General features: G+C 40.0%; 1 protein-coding gene across 6 annotated transcripts; it reads left to right on the forward strand.

Annotated features, from left to right (window-relative positions):
- The first annotated feature begins 15 nt into the window (after positions 1 to 15).
- AS3MT (arsenite methyltransferase) lies at positions 16 to 22,561 on the forward strand. Of its 6 annotated transcripts, none has more exons than XM_061162506.1 (12): positions 16 to 117; positions 1,970 to 3,681; positions 6,231 to 6,271; positions 6,528 to 6,655; positions 7,581 to 7,731; positions 8,234 to 8,370; positions 9,072 to 9,141; positions 10,417 to 10,498; positions 11,810 to 11,941; positions 12,270 to 12,412; positions 14,678 to 14,812; positions 21,939 to 22,561. In XM_061162506.1, the coding sequence occupies exons 2-12, from the start codon at positions 3,648 to 3,650 to the stop codon at positions 22,041 to 22,043; spliced, it is 1,158 nt and encodes a 385-aa protein (XP_061018489.1). In that variant the 5' UTR covers positions 16 to 117; positions 1,970 to 3,647; the 3' UTR covers positions 22,044 to 22,561. The 6 variants fall into 6 exon arrangements, 5 of the variants coding, with proteins under 5 accessions (XP_061018489.1, XP_061018487.1, XP_061018488.1 ...); XM_061162504.1 differs by having other exon boundaries at positions 26 to 117; positions 3,462 to 3,681; XM_061162505.1 differs by lacking the exon at positions 16 to 117 and having other exon boundaries at positions 1,243 to 3,681.
- Positions 22,562 to 22,939: the final 378 nt, after the last annotated feature.

The following is a 22,939-nucleotide window of genomic DNA, read 5'->3' on the forward strand; positions in this document are numbered from 1 at the left end:
TTGTTTGAATTTAAAATGGGACTACAACCTGGCTTAACTCCGTTCTTAATTCACTAAAATATTGGGAGAAAGCTGACATAAGAAAATCGTGTTTTTACTGAAAGAAGAAAAGCAAATGTGAGTCCAATTTAATTCATATTCTCTATCATCAAGTTGACTAATCATGTTAGATTATATATATATTCCTCATTTTATATATATGCACATTAACTTAAAGTAAAAAATAAGTATGAAGGAATTCACTTATGTATTCATTCTATAAACATTTATTATAGTTATTAAATGTAAACAGGCTCAATTTACCTTAAAAAGAATGGTTGCAAACTTACATCAATTGTCATATTAGGAGTAAAACATCTGAAATGTTATCAGAGGATGTTACTATCAGTTTCTATTCAGCATTTCGCTGGAAGCCACACCTGGTTCAGAAATTAAAATTAAATGTAACTATTAGCAATGAAGAGACAAAATTGTTATCATATGGTAGAATTATCTTAGAAAATCCAAGGACTGATTTTTTTTTTAAAGTCACCAGTTTAGAAAACAAAACAAAGTTTAACCATCCAGATATACACAAGGCAAAGAAATATTTAAGATGAAAAAAATTAACATATGCTGGAACAGATATTAAAGAAGCAGTAATTGCTTAGGCTTCCCAGGTGGCTCAAGTGGTAAAGAATCTGCCTGCCAATCCAGGAGACGCAGGTTGGATCCCTGGATGGGGAAGATCGCCTGGTGGAGGAAATGGCACTTACTCCCATATTCTTGCCTGGGAAATCCCATGGACAGAGGAGGCAGGCAGGTTATAGTCCATGGGGTCTCAAAGAGCGGGATACAACTTAGCAACTGAACACATGCACAATATTGCTTATGTTGTATCTGATAAGATAAATTTTACAACTTAATTTTCACAATTAAAATTAAAGATGAAATTTACATTAAATAATGAAAACCTAGTTTGTTGTTGTTGTTCAGTCATACAGTCATGCTGGACTCTTTGTGACCCCATGGACTGCAGTACGCCAGGCTTCCCTGTCCTTCACCATCTCCCGGAGCTTGCTCAAACTCATGTCCATTGAGTCAGTGATGCTATCCAACCATCTCCTACTCTGTCATCCCCTTCTCCTCCTGCCTTCAATCTTTCCCAGCATCAGAGTCTTTTCTAATGAATCAGCTCTTTGCATCAGGTGGCCCAAGTATTGGAGCTTCAGCATCAATCCTTCTAGTGAATATTCAGGATTGATTTCCTTTAGGATTGACTGGTTTGATCTCTTTGCAGTCCAAGGCACTCTCAAGAGTCTTCTTCAACAAAGAACATAATGCCAAAATACATGAAAGAAAAGTAGACAAATATGAGAATAGGCAGAAATGTATACATAATTTAATTATTTCTTATAGAAATAGACAGGTTATGTAGAATTAAATGGTGATCAAACATATGGAGACAAAAGATATTTCTATAAAATAACATCTGGGTTATAGAGGATATGTTGGAGGATAATTTCAAAATAATGAAAATTAAAATTTTATGCAAGTGAATCTATGTGGTGACACCCAAGCAGTACTATAAAAGAAAAAAGTCATACTTTAAAGTCATACTGACTCAATGGACATGAGTTTGAGCAAACTCCAGGAGAAAGTGAAGGACAGGGAAGCCCTCTATATTAGGGATAAAGTAGAAATAGATGCCCCTGCCCCCACCCCCTGCCCCGCACCCAAGGGATTTGTGGTTAGAATTTAGAAAGAGAACAAAAGAAATCAAAGTAGAATAAGAAAACCAAGCATGTGTTACAAAAGTGAAAAATATATGAAACCATTAATTGGTTCTTATAGATTAAACTGGTAAAATGTTGGCTCAATCATAAAAGTATAAATTAGTACATTTGTAATTTAATAGGAGATATACAAATCAGATTTGAAAAGAATGATCAGTTTGATTCCGTATAGACAAAAGGTATGTGTTTTCCAGTAGCCATGTGTGGATGTGAGAGTTGACCATAAAGAAGGCTGAGCACCAAAGAATTGATGCTTTCTAATTGCGGTGCTGGAGAAGACTCTTGAGACTCCCTTGGACTGCAAGGAGATCTAACCAGTCAATTCTAAAGGAAATCAACCCTGAGCTGAAGCTCCAGTACTTTGGCCACCTGATGCAAAAAGCTGATTCATTGGAAAAGACCCTGATGCTGGGAATGATTGAGGGCAGGAGGAAAACGGAGCAACAGAGAATGAGATGGTTGGATAGCCTCACCAACTCAATGGACATGAGTTTGAGCAAACTCTGGGAGAAAGTGAAGGACAGGGAAGCCTGGTGCATTGCAGGCCATGGGGTTGCAAAGAGTCAGACACGACTTAGTGACTGAACAACAACAAATCAGTTTGATGCTAAAAAATTAATTATTAGTATCAAAATGTCTGGCTCCTTATAAAGGCATAGTATTATAAAACCAACATTTAAAAAAGAATATGTCCCACCTGGTTATGAGAAATAATCTGTAACTTGTCAAAAATAACCAGTTAAAATGTCATCTGTTTGTAATGGCTATCCTGAGACTTTTCCAGAGTGTCAAAGAACAAATCATTTCCATGCTCCCAGAGTATAGAAAATGATAGCAGGATACCCAGTTCCTTTGCTGAAGTAAATGTAATTTTCATAAAAAAAAAATAAATCGAGATAACATAAAGCTATTTAGGAGATACTTATTTATGAATGTAGATGCAAAAATCCTAATAAAATCTCTAAAAAATCAAATAGAGAAATATTTAGAAGAGTTGCCAAAATAATTCCGGAATTACAAAGTTGATGTAACAACTGCAGAATACATTAGTTTACTAGGAAACAATAAAAATTATACATCACTGTAATAAACACCAAAAGGGGATTAGAAAAAATTCAACTTCTATTTCTAATTAAAACTTAAAAAAACTCTCTAAAAGTATGTTTTAGAGGAAAGTATCATAGGACTCCAGCATATTATAGCTGTATGGGGCCTAACAAGTGATTAAGTTCTGGCCCCATGTTTAACAGATGAAAACACATAGTCAGGGAGATAAAAGGACTTATCCAAAGTCTCTGAGCTTGGTAGTCTTGACTGCTAGTCTAGCTTGCTATTATCTGTTACTTTTCTTTTAAATTGAAACAAGGATATGTGTGTGTGTTCAGTAGTGGCTCTTTGTGGCTGCACTGACTGTAGCCCCCAGGCTCCTTTGTCCATGGAATTTTCCAGCAAGAATACTGGAGTGGGTTGCCGTTTCCTCCTCCAGGGGATCTTCTCAATCTGGGGATTGAACTCATGTTTCTTGTATCTCCTGCACTGGCAGGTGGATTCTTTACCACTGCACCACCTGGGAAGCCCCAGAAACAAGGGTGCTTCCTGTCATTTCTACTATTTAGCATCATACAAAGGAGAGGTTTTTGGAACTGAATCTTAACCCATTTACCCTTGCTGCTTCATCTCTGGTAGGTAAACAACCAGTTGGTATTCCTATTAATAGCTTCTGTTTAAATGCTTCTAATGTTTGGAGAATCTTTTACTTGGGGATGCTGGCCATTTTGGAAGCTCTACTTGAAAGATGGCTCTGTGTATTGAACCAAAATCTGCCTTTCTGGACCATGCTGGAATTGTCAGACCAGTAACTTACAAGGTTAGATGTGTGGAGTTCTACACAAGGCCATAGTTGGAGGTAAGGAAAGAAAACGTGAAAATAATTGTGTTTGTTTATGCTTTACTTTTAAAAGAGAAAATTAGGGACTTTCCTGGTGGTCCAGTGGCTAGGGCTCTGTGCTCCCAGTGTTGGGGGCCTGGGTTCGATCCCTGGTCAGGGAACTGGATCCCACATGTAGCAACTAAAAGGGTCCTGCACACCACAAGAAGGACCCACGTGCTGCAACTGGGATCCAGCTCAGCCAAATAAATAAATAAATAAATAAATATTAAAAAAGAGAAAATTAGCTTTTGCTAATATTTTAAATATGGCTTGATTTGAGAGCTCTACCTCAGTCTACATAGCATGTGTACCATTCAGCAGGAGTGATGGTGGTAGTGGCGGTGGTGGTGTGGTCACTAAGTCATATCGGACTCTTGTGACCCCATGGACTATAGCCTGCCAGGCTCCTCTGTCCGTGGTATCCTCTAGCTAAGAATACTGGAGTGGGTTGCCATTTCCTTCTCCAAGGAGTGATACTAAAAACAAAAAAATTCTGTGACTGAGGCCCTGACCAATCAGAATGAGTGATGTTCACAAGCCATCTGGTCCAAAACCAGCCCTGCACACTAGATACTTCAGGGAAAACTGGGAATAACCCAGTATAAGTTGATGGTGGTTTGTTTAATTGTAGCATATCTGTGTGTGGTTAAGTGGATTTAAGGCTTATCAAATGGTTCTTGTGAATAACCGCAAATTGAAGATAATATAATAAAACAAGCTCAAGTGAACAAGTAGAAAATGATACAGTTCTTTCCTTTCAAGATAAAGTTACCATTTTAACAATGAGTGAGAAAGTGACTACTTTTCTAAAGGAACTAATTTTAAATGGAGAGAGTGTTTTTAAAACTTATTATTTAGGAGTTCAGTTCAGTTTAGTCTCTCAGTCCTATCTGACTCTTTGTGAACCCATGGACTGCAGCATGCCAGGCTTCCCTGTCCATCACCAACTCCCGGAGCTTGCTCAGACTTATGTCCATCAAGTCGGTGATGCCATCCAACCATCTCATCCTCTATCGTTCCCTTCTCCTCCTGCCTTCAATCTTTCCCAGTATCAGGGTCTTTTCAAATGAGTCAGCTCTTTGCATCAGGTGGCCAGGCCAAAGTATTGGAGTTTCAGCTTCAGCATCAGTCCTTCTAATGAATATACAGGACTGATTTCCCTTAGGATTGACTGGTTTGATCTCCTTGCAGTCCAAGGACTTGCAGTCCAATATTCAGGAGTGTTTTCACCATTAAATGATTGCCAAAAAACAGGTATCTATAAAAATTTACTTTTTAAAAAACTTATTTTTACATACTTAATCGTTAGATATATTCTGGTCTATAAGACTATTCCAACGAGGATCATTTCCATGGGTTTAGTTTGTTAAAAATACAAAAACACAACAACTTCCTCTTAATATTTAAAAACTAACTGACATCTGGGAAAATTGTTATTATCAGATGAGATTGAAAAGTAAGTAAGATTTGGTAAATTTTCCATTCAGATATCCTTTTAATTGAAACCCCATATCTCCTTACTATCCTAATGAATAGGAATTCTTGTTGTTACCACAAAGTAAAATGTATTAGTGGAGGAAAAACTAAATTAAAAAAAATTTCTGCAAGATGAGATGATAATACTTAGAAAACAAGTGAATTGACCAAAAGATACTAGAGGTTAAAAAGAACCTATCAAAGTTGCTTCCCTAAATACACTTCAATATAGACTGTGAACAACTACATAATGTATGAGTCTGTTGCTGTGACATTCTGGGAAAGTTGGGAGAACAGATCTCTGGTTGTTTAAAAGCTGGAGGTGGAGAGATTTACTATACAAAGAGGAATGAAGAAACTGTTTTGGGTGAGAGAGTGTCGATTATAGTGATGTGTACCTTGTTAGAAGTCACAAAACTGTACACTTTATAAAGAAAGGTGAATTTTACTGAATGTAAATTATATCTCAATATACTTGACTTTAAAAACTAGATTTGAGAAAAGGTGATTTCATTCCCTAAAGGGGCAAAAATCAATGTATGTATGGGTGTTAATATGAGCGTTATAAAATGAAAATTACAGTCGAGCAATAAAGAAAGATACTAATTAACAGTAATAGCCTCTTCCTGGTTGGAAAGACCGAAAGCCAGGCTGACATTAGGCCCAGTAGGGCCAGAGTAGCACATGGGGACACGTGGTCCCTCCTAACTGCACAGGTGGGTTCCTGCCCCGGGGGCGGGGGCGGGGAATCAGGCCTGCCTGCCTGGGGGCGGGGCCTCGAGAGCGCTGCGGGGCGGGGCCTTTGAGAGCAGTCTGCGGGTACTCAAGTCCTGGAGTCCGGAGACGGTGGAGACAGTGAGTGCGGTCCCTCTCCTCTCCGCCCGCCCCCAGAGCAGGCCCCGTGCCCGAAACAATGCTCCCCCCACCCCCCACTGTCGCCACCACCTGGGAGCTCCGGCCCCAGGCCACCCCTCTGCCCCGGGGCTCCCCCGCCTCCACGCTGGGCTCAGCGCCCTGGCTTTTCAGCTGCCTTTTCTCCCTCCCGGCAGTGGCCACCCCGCGCGACGCTGAGATCCGGAAGGACGTGCAGGTGCCAGCAGTAGGGCCTGTGGTTGCGGTGGAGCCTCGGCTGAGTGGGGACATTAGGCCTTTGGAAGCCCGGCCTGGCCTGCCAGGATTCCTGGGGTGGGGGCAGGGCCACCTCCGGGCTTGGAGCTTTACAGGGAGCAAAGGCCTGTCAGGCCTCAGTGCGTTGGAGTGGGGTTGGTGGGGTGCAGGGGCCTTGCCCCAGTGGACACCAACTCTTCTTTCCCCATCCCTCACCCCACCTTTGGCCCCTGGGTCAGACCTACTATGGGCAGGTGCTGAAGAAGTCAGCAGACCTCCAGACCAATGCCTGTGTCACTGCAGCCAGGCCGGTCCCCCAGCACATCCGGGAAGCCCTGCAGAATGTACATGAGGAAGTATCCTTGAGGTAAAGTGCTCTGTGCTGCTTCCATGAAGACCCCAGACAGCAGCTTTCTCAAAAAATAGTGATGCCAGGTCACTAGAATTAACCTGCTTTCTCCAGTCCATGGGGCTTGCCTTGTCTGTCATAAAACCGGTGAAGCACAGCACTGATTATCTTACTGCTCTGTTGAAGAACATCCAGTGACACCCCCTCACATACCCGCTCAAAACCTCCCCCCCCCCCCCCCCCCCAATGCACTGCCCTTTACTCACAGGATACATTCATACTCCTTTGACCTGACATTCCAACCTGTTCAGTTTGGCCCTGCCTTCCTAACCAATCTTGGCTCCCTCTGATGCCCTGGACTACTCTAGGCTGACCTTTCCTTTCCTCTTACCATCAACGCAGCCAAGATGATTTCTGCCTGCCCAGCATGCTGTTATCAATCTGGAATGCTTTCTGAATCCCGCCCTTCTAACACCTCACTGATGTCCTACCTACTTTGTGAAGCAGTCTTCGATCCTTGAGCACTGCTTCCCCAAACCACTATAGCACTTACTTCCTGTGCCACTGTTTTTCAATAAATAGTAGAAAATGTTTTCTGTGTTTGTGTTTTACCTCCCCCATTAAACACACTTGTCTTACCTTTCTTCTTCAGTAATGCGCTTGTCCTGGACCTGCATTAGATGCTCAGTTAGTGCCTAACAAATATTTTAGTTGATTTATTGTCTTACTACCTGGAACGGAGCCCATCAATTCAATGGTAACAAAGCAGTGATAGTCAGCCTTCATGGAGTTTCCAGTGTATTGGGGGAGACTAAACACTGAAAGAGAAATTGAATGAATGATGGAAGGAAAGGAGGAAGGATTTATAAGATTTAGTGGTTCCATGTCTTATAGTTTCTAGAGGGAAAATAATAGACACATGTATATATTTTCTATTTTCCAGGTATTATGGCTGTGGTCTGGTCATCCCTGAGTGTCTGGAAAACTGCTGGATTTTGGACCTGGGTAGTGGAAGTGGCAGAGATTGCTATGCTCTCAGTCAGTTGGTTGGTGAGAAGGGACATGTCACTGGAATAGACATGACAGAAGGTCAGGTGAGGCAATTTCAGGGATAAGGAGGAAAAAATTCTGAAAAGCAGTCTTTTAGAGATGAAGTTGTTTCCTTGTTACATGTCAAGGATAATTTAAGAAAGATAAATGCAATGCTCATTTCTGCCATTATTGCTTCCTGACCTGAAAGCTGAGAACTTTGATGTTTAGGGGCCTCTCTGGGAGAAGGGAGTCAGAGGTTTGATCTGATATATGAGTCTCATGATGTCTGAATGGAGTTTGATCTTTTCCTTCTTTCTACCATTTATCATGAAAGATTTTCTTGAATGACGAGTTTATTCAAATAAAATCCATGTATCAAACAGTGGGTTTATGCTCCATTGAATTGTCCTATGCTGTAGTAAATTCTCCTTGCCCAGATGAACCTTGTTTACTTACCTAAAATAGTCTGGGGGGAGTATATTCAATTAGTAATAGGAAATTTTAGGAAAATATTAGTGCATTCAAAAATGTTGATTATCAAATCTATTTTTTTCCTTCCTGTAGGTGGAAGTAGCTAACAAGTACATTGAATATCACATGGAAAAATATGGGTTCCAGGCACCCAATGTGAATTTTATTCATGGCTACATAGAAAAGTTGGAAGAGGCTGGAATCAAGAATGAGATTTATGATATTGTTATGTAGGTCTGCATCCTGACTGTTGTGAATATAGTCCATTTATGATTGAACACACAAACATCACCACTTTTTGTTGAATGGATTCTCATTTAGGGGCTTAAAGTAAACTTAGCCTGGCTTAACAAAAGGATGGAGCTAGCCTGAGGCACTTGTAGTCCACTAGCTACCTAACATACTAGCCTAAGAGAGAACAGATTTTAAGCTGAACTGTGGTTTATGAATGCACCCAAAAGACCAGCAAGACTCCTGAGTCTGCTTGTATAACATACATTGATCTGTTATTTTTAGTATTATTTTCATGGCAAATGATAAGATTCTGTGTTTCTGTTTTTCCTCCGAGTTGTCAAATCATGCCCAAGTGACAGCCTTAATAAAGCTGCCTTTGAGGAACTCAACCTATTTACATGTGGTGTAAGAAATGCCTTGTGCAATAGGTATCTGGTCCCAGGTCATTTTGTTGCATGGCCAACATCATCCTCCGAATTTTTTCTGTACACTCAAACTTGCTAACAGTTTATCGAGATTCTAAACACTCTATCTCCCTTATCTTGGGACAAAGTTGAGTGTGGGGAGGAGAGGAGGGAGGTGGGAAAAATGGTGTAGCTTTGAGAAAATGGTGGGAACCACCATTAGGGACTAAAAGGATTTGAGGGTGTCTTAGTAGTCTGAAGCTGTGCTTGACATTCTCTCTGTTCTTTTTTAGATCCAATTGTGTCATTAACCTTGTACCTGATAAACAGCAAGTGCTGCAGGAGGTATATCGAGTGTTAAAGGTGAGGAGAAGAGGGAGATAGGCTGTCTTTGAACATCAGTGAGAACACATGAAATCTGTCCTGTCCTTGTCCCCTTGAGCTGAGAGCTCCAACTCTTAATTTATCCATTAAATTAGAAAGAGTGGCAGAAAGGGGGTGACTGGAATAACTGAGATATGAATTTGTTTTCCTCTCAGGTTGCAAAAGGTGATAAATCTGAGAGTCACGACTGTGATTGGATATGTTAAAATTTGCTTTTTTGACTGTTTTTCCTCCTGCTTGCTGCTGTAGAGGAGCCTAGAATAGCATTTGCAGAGCTGCGGGGACCTTGGGACTGACTCCTAAGGTTATTTTGAATATAGTCTCCTAGCATGGACAGTGTTTCTCAGGGCTCCTTATTTTGTACCCATCAGTATTCCATTATCTTTGGGAAGTTACAGAAGGTGAATCTTTTACACTACTCTCTTAAAGGAAAACTTGCAGGCGCTCCACACCCTCTGTATGTATCATGAGATGTATTTCTTCATGATAGAAGATTCTGAGATTCTTGGTTTATAAGACTGTTGCAGAGATCAAGGGCTTTTGTCTGCTCTTCAGGAGACCCAGGTTTAAATGATCCCTGGATTGGGAAGATCCCCTGGAGTAGGGAATGGCTACCCAATTCAATATTCCTGCCTGGAGAATTCCATGGACGGAGGAGTCTGGCAGGCTATAGTCCATGGGGTTGAAAAGAGTTGGACACTATGCAGGGATGATTTAACGGTGTCTTAATTAGTATGCCATTATATAGACCAGCTCATTACTTTCACCAGGGTGTACTTGTAGAAGGTAGAGACATTACTGTAGAATCTAGACCTCTGTGCTCTTGAAATTAGCTAAATAAAATCTTAAAATTCCTGATAACTCATATGCCTGAGATTTTAAGGACATTTTAAAAAGATAATGTGTTATTATAAAAATAAATAACAATGTTACAAAAGTTATATAATTTTTAAGGAAGGAGACTTTATGAGTACTGTTTACTTCTGTTTTGTGAAAGCCTGGTCTGCTTTGCTTCAGATTGATTAAGTTTGTAAAGTTATTTTATTAGCTATTGGCTGAGGCACTGAAAAAAAATCTTGGCAGTTGGCTATTGATTGTAACTAGAGAGAGAGCAAGTAGTTATTTGTTCAAAAAGGGTCAACTCAGGAACTTCTGTTGTTTTTTTAAAACTTGATTTTATCCCCTCATCCCTTTCTTTGCTATCAGGGACTAATGTAATCTTTAACCTTGTTTGGATTAATTCTGCTGTTTCAGCATGGTGGGGAGCTATATTTCAGTGACGTCTATGCTAGCCTTGAATTGCCAGAAGAAATCAGGACACACAAAGTTTTATGGGGTAGGTGTTTGTGTTTTGTTTTGTTTTGAGGCAGATACTCGTTCAAGTACAGCATTCCATCCTGCTGATGTCCAGGGTGAGGCTTTGTGATATGGGAACACATGGCGTTAGGTAGCAGGCTTAGGTTCTTCTCCTCTGACACTCAACTCTGATATGACCTTGGACAATTTAATTAATCTCTTTGAGTCATGACTTCCGAACTATAAAATGTAGGTAATAATTCAGTCTGCCTCATAGGGCTGTCATGAAGATTGAATGGGATAATGTGTGTGAAAAATTCTCTTAAAAGCTCTAGTGTGGAAATGACGCCAGTTGCTCCAGAGTTGATGTGTCCTTAATTCCCTGTATTTTCATCACTATTCTGTTGTTGATCCCTTGACTGTCATTTTCATGGAGTTTCTGGACATTGAGGAGATAAATGGCATGTGTTTGGTCAGTCTGGCTATGAAATCAAAAGTTCTTTTAAAATAAATTATGTTAAATAAATTATGTTAATTTTTTTCTTATTATACAGTAAGAAATAGATATTGTTGGGACTTCCCTGGAAATCCAGTGGTTAAGACTCTGTGCTGTCAATGCAATGGGTGCAGTGTTGATCCCCCATCAGGGAACTGAGATCCCAAAAGCTGAGTGGCGTGGCCAAAAAAAAAAAGTTGGAAAATACAAAAAGAAAAAATTACTACTAAACATGTAACTCTTTTAATAGTTTAGTATATACACTTTTAGGTTTGCTTTTTTTCCTGTGGGTGAGTATAAAAATATTGGGAATATGCTGCATATAGACTTTAGTATTCCAATTTTGTTTAGCATATTTCCTAAGCCTAAAATTTTTAAAAATAATTAAAAGTGTATTATACAATTATATTGTACAGCTGTACCATATTTTATTTGGCCATTTCTTTATTGGTAATGATTTAGGTTGTTTCTAATTTGTTGATGTAATGAACTTAAATACTATAAATGCCTTATGAACATTAATAGTAATTACTGTTCTAGTAGCAGATTGTTATAAGGTTAATCTGGAACTAAGAGGCAGTTTTGTAATTTTTCTTGTATTTTTTTTTACTCACATAACATAGTGCTTTTCAAAATGTGACCTAATATATGCATGAATATTATGATTGATAGAACCATTAGCTAGCATATCCAACCTTAACCTTGACTTTCTAGACCTTGGGGGACACTCAGGTCCTTCTTCTATTTTTCTAGGACCGGTGTTCTAAGTAAGACCATAGCCTAATCAATTATACCAGAAGAATAACTCCCTAATATCTAGTTGTATTTGTTGATCTGTGATTTTTCTTTTTTTAGGTGAGTGCCTGGGTGGTGCTTTGTACTGGAAGGACCTTTTTATCCTTGCCAAAAAAATTGGGTTCTGCCCTCCACGTTTGGTCACTGCCAGTTTCATTACAGTTCAAAACAAAGACCTAGAAAACGTGATCGGTAAGAAACAGTAGCAGGGACTGTTATAACTCCACCCTGAATGGTTCAGATTTGGTGATTAGCAAGTATCTCCTCAGTGAGTCTCACTGAAGGAGACTGTGTCATCTGGAAATCTCCATCTTATCTCCCCTTTAATGGCAGCTTCCCAAAGTTTGGTGTTTAATAAAGCACTTTGAAGTTATTCAGTAAATAGAGTCATGTGCCCAGAAAGATGATTGATGGCATGCAAAGAAGAAACCATCTTTATAATATTTAAGTCTTCATCTTTTGAGCAGACCAATAACCCCTGCAGTGCTGGAGACGAACCATGAGTATATTCTGTTTTTAGGCGACTGCTGTTTTGTTTCTGCAACATTTCGCCTCTTCAAACTCCCTAAGACAGGACCAACCAAAAAATGCCAAGTTATTTACAATGGAGGAATCACAGGACATGAAAAAGAACTGATATTTGATGCAAATTTCACATTTAAGGTAAATAAAGATTTCCATGGCTTCCAGCATTCTTCCTCTTCTTACCTTTGCTCCACAAACCTTTTCTTAATCTTGCATTGCTTCTTACTTTTCTGGTCTTGGTATATGTGTACGTGTCTGTGTGTCTATCTATATACACACAAGCAAACACACACACAAACTTGTGGGCTTCCCTGGTGACTAAGTGGTAAGAATCTGCCTGCATTGTAGGAGGCCCAGGTTCGAGCCCTGGGTCAAGAAGATCCCCTGGAGAAGAAAATGCCAACTGACTCCAGTATTCTTGCCTGGGAAATCCCATGGACAGAGGAGCCTGGCGGGCTACAGCCCATGGGGTCGAAAAAGAGTCAGACACAACTTAGTGACTAAACAACAACAAATATATACATACATATGTATGTATATAAATATATATTTGCTAGACCATTAAAATGTAAGTTGCAGATATCATGACATTTTACCTTTAAATATTTCAGCATACATCTCCTAAGAATAGAATGTTCTACATAACCAAATATCATGATGACCCTTTAAAAACTTTTCTATGAGAAACGTCATTCATACATCAGGTTAATGGTATTATAAAGATGGAAAACTGTGAGAGTACTGAGCAACTGTATTTCAGTTGTTTAATTGTATTTTGGGATTAAGGAATTGTTAGTATTTAATGATTGGAGAAGGAAATGGCAACCCACTCCAGTGTTCTTGCCTGGAGAATCCCAGGGACAGAGGAGCCTGGTGGGCTGCTGTCTATGGGGTCGCACAGAGTCGGACACGACTGAAGCGACTCAGCAGCAGCAGCAGCAGTATTTAATGATAACACTGATATTTCTATTACTCTTTTTAGAGTAGGCTTTGTTTTCTCAAAACAGGTAAGTACAGGCTTTGGAACTAGATAGCTGGTTTCAAATTCTAGCTCTGTTATTTACTTATTACTTGAGTAAACTTGAATATGCCACCAAAATTGTTTTGAGACACAGTTTGCTCCACTGTAAAAGTAGGGATAATAATAATACTATGTGGCAGAATTTCTATAAAGATTAGCAATAATGTAGTAAAACATTGATACTGGGAACTCAGTAAATAGAAGATACAGTCATTATTTGTTCCAAAGGTGGAAGAACTTAACTGTTTCCCTACTCTGATATTTTGGTCTAGATAGCATTTTCAGATTTCTTAAATACTCCTGGTGCCAGAGAGCCATTAATGCTTTTTCACTGATATACTGCCACTTGCCTGCTGAGTAGATTCACAGAATCAGTAAAATCATCACTCTGGTCTAGTGGCTTTCAAAAAAAAATTTCTAATGGCAGAATTATTTTTTATTGAGACATAGTTGGCACATAACATTATATTAACTTTAGGTATAAAACATAGTGATTTAATATTTGTATATATTGCAAAATGATCATCCAGTAAGTCTATAGTTAATATCCATTACCATACGTAGTTACAAATTTTTTTTTCTTATGATGAGAAATTTCGGTATCTTTCTCAGCTACTCTCAGATATATAAAACAGTATCATTAACTACAGTCACTATGCTATACATTACAGCCTCATCAGTTATTTATTTTATAACTGAGAGTTTGTATCTTTTGACCCCCATCAGCCAATCTGCCCACCCTCTACCTGCCCCCAGAATTATTATTATTATTATTATTTTTTTTTTTTCAAAAAAAGGCAGATTATTTACCAACTGAGCTATCAGGGAAGCCCAAAATTTTATTTAAAAGACCAATACTTACTATGTGTAGGTCCTTGTCTTATGTAACCCCAGTATCTGAAGGGATACAAGCAGAATTTATCGGACAGGAGCAGAGATTGGACAGCTTAGAATCTCCTGTGTTAACTCTTGGTTCCCAAGGCGTGGACCCTTTACGCACCTCCCAGGCACACTGGGACTCAAGGAAACACACCATAAAAGCCATTAGTCCAAAGACCTCATTTTAGCAGCAAATAAGGTGAAACTCAGAGAGCAGTGGTTTTCTACATTTGCTTTTGAGCAGAAACTAGATGCTGGAGTGATGAGTGTCCTTTTTTTTTTTTGGTGTTGCCACCAAAGGAAAACTGATAATGATACTGGTCAATTGCATGGAGAAATAAGCAGGAAGCTACTAGCAGCAGGGTCTGAACGTGAGAAAAGACTATGTCAAAAGGTGTAGTCTTTTATCTTGATAGTAGTAGATAGAAAAACCCTTCAGGGTATTTTTCTTCTATTGAGACAAAAGTGGCATCTCTAAGAATGTCTTTCATGCTTCCCTTCAGAAAGATGAAGCTGTTGAAGTAGATGAAGAAACAGCGTCTATCTTGAAGAATTCACGATTTGCCCAAGATTTTCTAATCGGACCAGATGGAGAGAAGTTGCCAACATGTGGAGGCTATACTGCTTTAGAAGTAAAGGTTGGCTTGGCTTTTAATTCTCTAAAGTCAAACAGAGAACCATTTAAAAAATTGTTATGATCACCACAGACTGCTAAAGAAACAAATCATTACTCTTGTAGTTGGCCACCATAACTTATTTCTAGTATTTTTGTACCTATAAAATGATTTAACTTCATAACTTCATTTTTCCAATGCTGACTTGGTACATCCATCAATGGACTTTAAAGCATCCATGAACCCCTTAAAATTGTATGTGTATTTTCTTGGGAAAGAGTCTGTTACTTTCATCAGGTTTCCAAAGAGGTACAGATACAAAAAAGATCAAGAGCTACCTTGGGAAAAATTATGCAAAGTATACATATATACATACACCTTTGAATGTGGGCTTCTGTGGTGGCTCAGCGGTAAAGAATCCACTGCCAATGCAGGAGATACAAGAGACGTGGGTTCGATCCCTTGGTCAGGAAGATCCCCTGGAGAAGGAAATGGCAACCCACTCCAGTATTCTTGCCTGGGGAATCCCACTGACAGAGGAGCCTGGAGGGCTACAGTCGATGGGGTCGCAAGGAATTGGACACAACTTAGTGATAAGACAGCAACAACAGACCTTTTAACATGAATAGTCAGAAAGATGGTACCAGCCTACATACCTACCTGCAATGTATGAGAATACCTTTTCCCTGTATTCTTACTAGTACGAGTATTACTTTTTAAAAAAGATGATGGTTGGATGGCATCATCGACTCAATGGACATGAGTTTGAGCAAACTCCAGGAGATAGTGAAGGACAGGGAAGCCTGGCATGCTGCAGTTCATGGGATCACAAGGAGTCAGACATGAATGAGTGACTGGACAACAACTTTTAAAAAATCTTTGTTTATCTGATAAGCAGAATATAATTTGTTTCTTTACATACACTGAACTTTTTGGTTATGTTTACTGACCATTTACATTTCATCTATTGTGAACCTCCTATGTAATCCCTTAACTTTTTTCTATTAGAGTGATTTTTTAAATTGTTCTGTAAGACTTTGTTTATTATTATGTTGCAAATTTTTTCTCATTTATCTTTTCATTTCCTTTTTTTTTTAATTGTGCCACATGGCATGTTGGACCTTCATTCCCTGGGCAGGGATTGAACCAATGCCCCTTGCAGTGGAAGCATAGAGTCTTAACAAATGGACCACAGGGGAATTCCCCTTTTTATTTGCTTTTTCTCCTGAATAGATGTTTTTAGTTTTTATGCAGTCTTTTCCTTTATGGTTTCTGGCTCTGGTGTTACCGTTAGAAAGATCTGCTCTGTGTGAACATTATAAATTTACTTGTTTTCTTTTAGTGCTTTTTAAAACTTGAGGTAAAATTTGTGTAACATAAAATTCACTATTTTAACCATTTTTAAAAACCATTTTAATCTATATAATTTAGAAGCTTTTAGTCTGTTTATAAAGTTGTGCAACCATTACCACTGTCTAGTGCCAGAAAGCTTTCATCATCCCCAAAATAAATCCTATTCCCATTAGGCACTAATCCCCAATCCTCCTCTCCCCCATTCCTGGCAGTAACTAATCTGTTTTCTTGTCTCTGGATATGCTTTTTTTGGACATTTCGTATAAGTGGAATCATACAATACTTTGTGACCTTTGTCTGGCTTCTTTTACTTAATATAATGTTTTCAGGGTTTATTCATATAGCAGTATTTCATTCCTTTTCATAGCTGAATAATAGTCATTTATATGGCTATACCACATTTTTTTCTTTTTAATCCATTCATCAGTTGATAGACGTTTAGGTTGTTTCCACTTTTTGGCTGTTGTGAGTAAAGTTGCTGTGACTGTGCATGTATATGTGCCTCACGTACTTGTTTGAGTGGTTGCTTTGAATCCTTTTGGGTCTGTATCTAGGAGTGGAATTGTTGGGCGATATGGTAATTCTCCACTTAACTTTTTGAAGTCACCAAACTGTGTCCTACAGTGGCTACACCATTTTACAATCCTACCAGCAATGTGCAAGGGTTCCCGTTTCTCTGCATCCTTGCCAACAGTTGTTATTTTCTCTTTTGATTGTAGCCATCTTCATTAGTGTGAAGTGTTTGAGCCAGTATTCCAGCATATTCTGAAATGAATATTTTCTAAAATATCTTAGATTCTTATTTTAAAATTATTCTATTGGTGTAGCATTTTTAAAAGCATTTTATCACAACTTATCTCCAGTCATCTCTCACAGCCTCCCTATGAAGAAGGTGGATAGGGAGTGATAACAGATAGTGGCATCTTTCTGTTATTTATTTTTACCTTTCCCCCATTCATGCTCTCATAATTATTAATCCATTTGTTAGTTTATAATTTTCTATTATTTAGAACAGGCTTAGTGATGGGTTTCAAGTCTTTTTTGTCTGACAGAACTTCTAACCTTCACTAAAGTCCTGCCCAGCAAGATAAACTACTGCTCTTTCTGGGTCAGGATGGTGGGGTGTATGTACACAGACAGACTAAGTACATATCTCGGCTCTGCCGCTTATTTTTGTGTAATCTTGGATTCCTTACCTGAACTCCTCAAACCCTCGGTTTCCTCATGTTTAATGGCAAGATAATAATCCCTTTTCCCCTCAGATTGTGAAAGTCAAATGGAATGATACATGTAAATGTTAGGCAATGCCTGGCAAGTAATAACATACTCAAGAAACAGAGGTGATTATGGATTTGTATTTGCTAAGATTCTTGGTCCAACTAAAGACTAAGATCCAACCAGTCCATCCTAAAGGAGATCAGTCCTGGGTGTTCATTGGAAGGACTGATATTGAAGCTGAAACTCCAGTACTTTGACCATCTGATGCGAAGAGCTGACTCATTGGAAAAGACCCTGATGCTGGGAGGGATTGGGGGCAGGAGGAGAAGGAGACGACAGAGGATGAGATGGCTGGATGGCATCACTGACTCAATGGACATGGGTTTGAGTGGACGCCGGGAGTTGGTGATGGACTGGGAGGCCTGGCGTGCTGTGGTTCATGGGGTGGCAAAGAGCTGGACACAACTGAGCGACTGAACTGAAGATTCTTGGTATCTTGGAACTGTGTTCTGTGTGTTTGAATTCTGACCCTCTTTGCAGGATTCTTTCATCATTCTCTCATGTACCCTTTCTCTTGGCTCAGAATTTCTATAATCTTCAAGAATTTTACTTTTCTGCTCTTTATATTTTGTAGAAATATTAGAGGCATGGAGCAAACATTGATACACAAGTAACTCTTGTGCCTTTTCCTCCACCTTTTGTTACCTCACAGTCTTTTTTTTTTTCTTCCCACAGTGCTTGTGGGATCTTAGTTCCCTAACCAGAAATTGAATCCCGGGCTCCAGCAGTGAGCACTGAGTCCTTACCGCTGGACTGCCAGGGAATTCCCAGGCAGTCTTTGTTTATCTGGCCACGCTGGGTCTTTGTTGCTCCGCACAGGCTTTCTCTAGTTGCGGCGAGGGGGGCTACTCTCTGGTTTGGTGCATGGTCTTCTCTTGTGGAGCACAGGCTGTGGGGTCCATGGGCGTCAGTAGTTGCAGCTCCCAGGCTCTAGGGTGTGGGCTGAGTAGTTGTGGTGCGTGGGCATACTTGCTCCGAGGCATGTGGGATCTTCCTGGATCAGGGATCAAACCCATGGCCCTGCAGTGGCAGGTGGACTTTTATCCACCAGGGAAGTCCCCAAGCAGTCTTTTAAGAGTGAAGCTTATTAGGGAATTCCCTGGTGGCATAGTCTGAGCTAAGTGCAGAAGCCATCTCTAGAGGTAAAAAGTGATTTTATTTATTTATTTATTTTGCTTTATTTGATTCTTGAGCGCTCTGCTTTTGAGGGAAAAGTAGAGAAATTTGAATTCTGACTTTTCAGTCCATTGCATTTCATGAATGTATTACTGGTCTTTTGAAATTCTTGGTCATTCACTGATAATGAAATCTTACTGGTCAAAATCAGTGTTTATCTGGAAATACTTTCATCATTCTATTCTCCTTTACCTGGTTTCCTGAATCCTGGTTCTGAAGGCTGTCAGAGGATTCAGTTCAGTTCAGTTCAGTCGCTCAGTCGTGTCCGACTCCTTGCGACCCCGTGAAGCGCAGCACGCCAGGCCTCCCTGTCCATCACCAACTCCCGGAGCTTACTCAAACTCATGTCCATTGAGTCGGTGATGCCATCCAGCCATCTCATCCTCTGTTGTCCCCTTCTCCTGCCCCCAATCCCTCCCAGCATCAGGGTCTTTTCCAATGAGTCAGCTCTTCGCATGAGGTGGCCAAAGTATTGGAGTTTCAGCCTCAGCATCAGTCCTTCCAATGAACACCCAGGACTGATCTCCTTTAGGATGGACTGGTCCTTGCAGTCCAAGGGACTCTCAAGAGTCTTCTCCAACACCACAATTCAAAAGCATCAATTCTTCGGTGCTCAGCTTTCTTCATAGTCCAGCTCTCACAACCATACATGACCACTGGAAAAACCATAGCCTTGACTAGATGGGCCTTTGTTGGCAAAGTAATGTCTCTGCTTTTTCTATGCTGTCTAGGTTGGTCATAACTTTCCTTCCAAGGAGTAAGTGTCTTTTAATTTCATGGCTGCAATCACCATCTGCAGTGATTTTGGAGCCCCCCAAAATAAAGTCTGACACTATTCCCACTGTTTCCCCATCTATTTCCCATGAAGTGATGGGACCAGATGCCGTGATCTTAGTTTTCTGAATGTTAAGCTTTAAGCCAACTTTTTCACTCTCCTCTTTCACTTTCATCAAGAGACTTTTTAATTCTTCACTTTCTGCCATAAGGGTTAGTTACAAGTAAACAGAATCTTTGCCCCAGCCCACTCTGGCTGGGAAACTGTAGTTAGATGTGTTTGCTTTTGCAGGAGATAATTTTCTGCCAGCAGAGCTCTCCAGTACCTCATGTGCAGGAGGATGCCTGACCTCTGGTAGGAATGCAACTTTCTACGTGTTTGAACTGGTTTATCAGAACCATCTCCCATCCCTCTCGCCTTACTTCTTTCAGCCTAAGGTTGTGCCATCAGTTCCATGTTTCTGAAATAGGACTAATTGACACTGAAGGAAGATTTGAAGAATGAAACAGCTGTGTGTCCTAGAAATACAACCTTGGGCTCTCGGAGGAGGACATTCTTATCTTTTTTATGGAAGACCTTTGTGATAGATTCCTGAGAACCACAAGCAGGAGGCATGTAGGGAATTGCTCGTATTTCTGTCATCCTATCAGTTGGTGCAGTAGAGGAATGAAAGTACTGCTTCTTACTGGGATTTGACTCCATAATGACTGTTTTTGAGAGTCCTCATTTTTCTTTTTTCTTCTCCTTTTTTAATCCTGACAAGCAAAGTGTATTTTGCTATTTAAAAGAATTATTAAAACCCTGCAGCATCTACAGTGATGCAGATAGGGTGTGTGCTATGTTCTGTCTTGCTGTAGTTAATAGTCGTGGGAGTAATCACATGACAACAGTTGTTGTTGTTGTTCAGTCACTGAGTTGTGTCCGACTCTTTGCCACCCCATGGACTGCAACACGCCAGGCTTCCGTGTCTTTCACTATCTCCCGGAGTTTGCTCAAACTCTTGTCCACTGAGTCAGTGATGCCATCCAGCCATCTCACCCTCTCTTGCCCCCTTCTCCTCCTGTCCTCAGTCTTTCCCAGCATCAGGGTCTTTCCCCATGAATTGGCTCTTCAAATCAGGTGGCCAAAGAATTGGAGCTTCAGCTTCCGCATCCATCCTTCCAATGAATATTCAGGGTTGACTTCTTTTAGGATTGACTTGTTTGATCTCCTTGCTGTCCTGGGAACTCTCAAGAGTCTTCTCCAGCACCACAATTTGAAAGCATCAATACTTCAGCGCTCAGCTTTCTTTATGGTCCGACTCTCACATCCATACATGACTACTGGAAAAACTATAACTTGGACTGTACGGACCATTGTCGGCAAAGTGCTGTCTCTGCTTTTTAATACACTGTCTAGGTTTGTCATAGCTTTTCTCCTAAGGAGCAAGCGTCTTCTAATTTCATGGCCGCAATCACCATCTACAGTGATTTTGGTTGTAGTCTAGAGGACCTAATCTTTATTGAACAGTTAGTATGTTGAAGGTACCTCATTATTTCGTCCTCATAATACTCCTTTTCTTCATTTTACAAATGAAGAAACAGGCTCAGAGAGATTAATTTGCTGATTCAAGGTCACACAGCTAGAAAGGAGTAAATCTGAGCCCACATCTATTTCTGGAGCTGACATGCTTAACCAGTATGCTGCACTAGCTCTCCACATCTATACTGTTCATAGAAGCACAGTTAGTACCTGAAAGGGCTGCTTGTCAGGGTGTCCCACCTCCTATTTCCTTCAAGTTTTGCGAGCTTTTCGGGCTGGTTGCAGACATTTGGAAGTGGTACTGATATTACTTGTACATCTTTCTGTTTGCAGTTACAAATAACTTGTTTGTAACTTGTAGGTTGCAGTCCACCAACAAATAATAAGAGTGTAAGATCATGTTTAATGAATTCATTTTCATTAATAAGGTGGCTTGTGCATATTCTTGATGTTCAGTCTTTGTGCCTGGTTTTGCTCTGACTCTGTTGGCAGTGCTGGTAGAGGTATCTCACTAGAAGGTGAAAGGAGGGAAAATAAAGACTGCTGTCTTATCTTTTGAACGTTCCACATACTCTGCCCTGAAATCTTACTGGTTATGGTTGGCAATCTCAACATCTGAGTATCGGTGATTGCTAATGAGGGCCCTGGTATCTGGGACTTCCCTTCTTCTCTTGCACACATGTTTCTAGAGATTAGAGTTAAGGGAAGGGAAGAAGATCCAGCATGTCAGTAGCTCAGTTCCAAAAAGGTAAAAGGCACAAACAAACGGGAATCCCATGGAATAAAGCAAAATCAACTCTTTTGGCCCAAAAAGGACCTTTCAGAAACTTTAAATGAAGTTTACCTTGAAAATAGCGATAACTTGATTAGAAACTTCAGGAAAAGACAGCCACCTTGATAAGTGAGTCACTGATGCTGCTCCCGGACCCCACAGAACTGTACAATTTTGTCCTCCTTGTAGGAAATAAGCGTTAAGTCCAGCTGAAATGTTAGTGTCTGTCAAAATGTCTTTAACTTATCCTTTCATCTTGGTTTGTCTTTTGACAGGATGTGATCACAGATCCATTTGAGCTTGCAGGGAGGTCTGACAGTGCGGAGTCCCGAAGTTCCCCCGCTGTTGGTGGCTGCTGCAGTACAAAGAAGTGCTCCTAGAACAACAGCTGAGCAGAAGACAGTGGGCAGGAGGTGAAAGAATGAGTTACACATGTCTTAACCCACCCTTTCCCATAGCCCATACCACAAGGAAGAACAAGTGGCAGAAGTCCACTGATTTCTAGGTAAAAATAAATGAGTTATCTTTACAAAGTATTAAAGGTTTGTATCAAAATCACATAAAGACCTGTTAAGCCGGGTTCCTCTTACCTGATTCTAGTGCCACCTGGTGGCCAGAAATGGAACTGAGCAGCAGTCTGAAAGCTTGGCCCATGCGCAAGGAAGGCTTTAGAAAAGAGAGTTGGCCGAGTCTCAGGGAAAACATCTTCCTTCTGACCTGCATGGAACCTTTTGGACTTTTCACCATGTGCGCTCATTAAACAAAGCTCCTACTGAAATCATTCAAATCATGCCAAAAGATTGCCAAATCAAATTTGGTAGGAGTGCTCTTGAGATAATGGTCTTATCAGTTTTTTTCCTCCAGTGTATAATTGAATAAAGAAAAACCCAAGTGTTAATTTTTTTGACTTCAGTTTACCCTAACGTAAGACAACATGGTGACCATATGCAGTAAATCTTAACCAGAACAGGAAAACAGTTTGATACTTTTTAAAAGACAAACTAGATGTAAAGATGGTGGGTTTTCTTTTCCTTTATAAAATGCCCTAGTTAAACCTGTAGGAAAGTATTAGGTTTAGTCCTAGTTTCCATAGTTAAAGAAGAAGATTGAGGGATTCTTCTCTCCTCGATCTTCAAGGATGGTTGAAGATTTCAAGGATGGTTGCATCATTAGAAATTAAAAACCTTAAGAGAAGTTTCAAGAATGTTTAGATCAATTGAAGACCAGTTGTACCTGAAGACTTTGTTAGGGGCAGAACGTGTAAGTCACATATAAG

The sequence above is a fragment of the Dama dama genome, chromosome 15, assembly GCF_033118175.1.
Source record: "Dama dama isolate Ldn47 chromosome 15, ASM3311817v1, whole genome shotgun sequence".
In the NCBI taxonomy this organism is placed as follows: domain Eukaryota; kingdom Metazoa; phylum Chordata; class Mammalia; order Artiodactyla; family Cervidae; genus Dama; species Dama dama.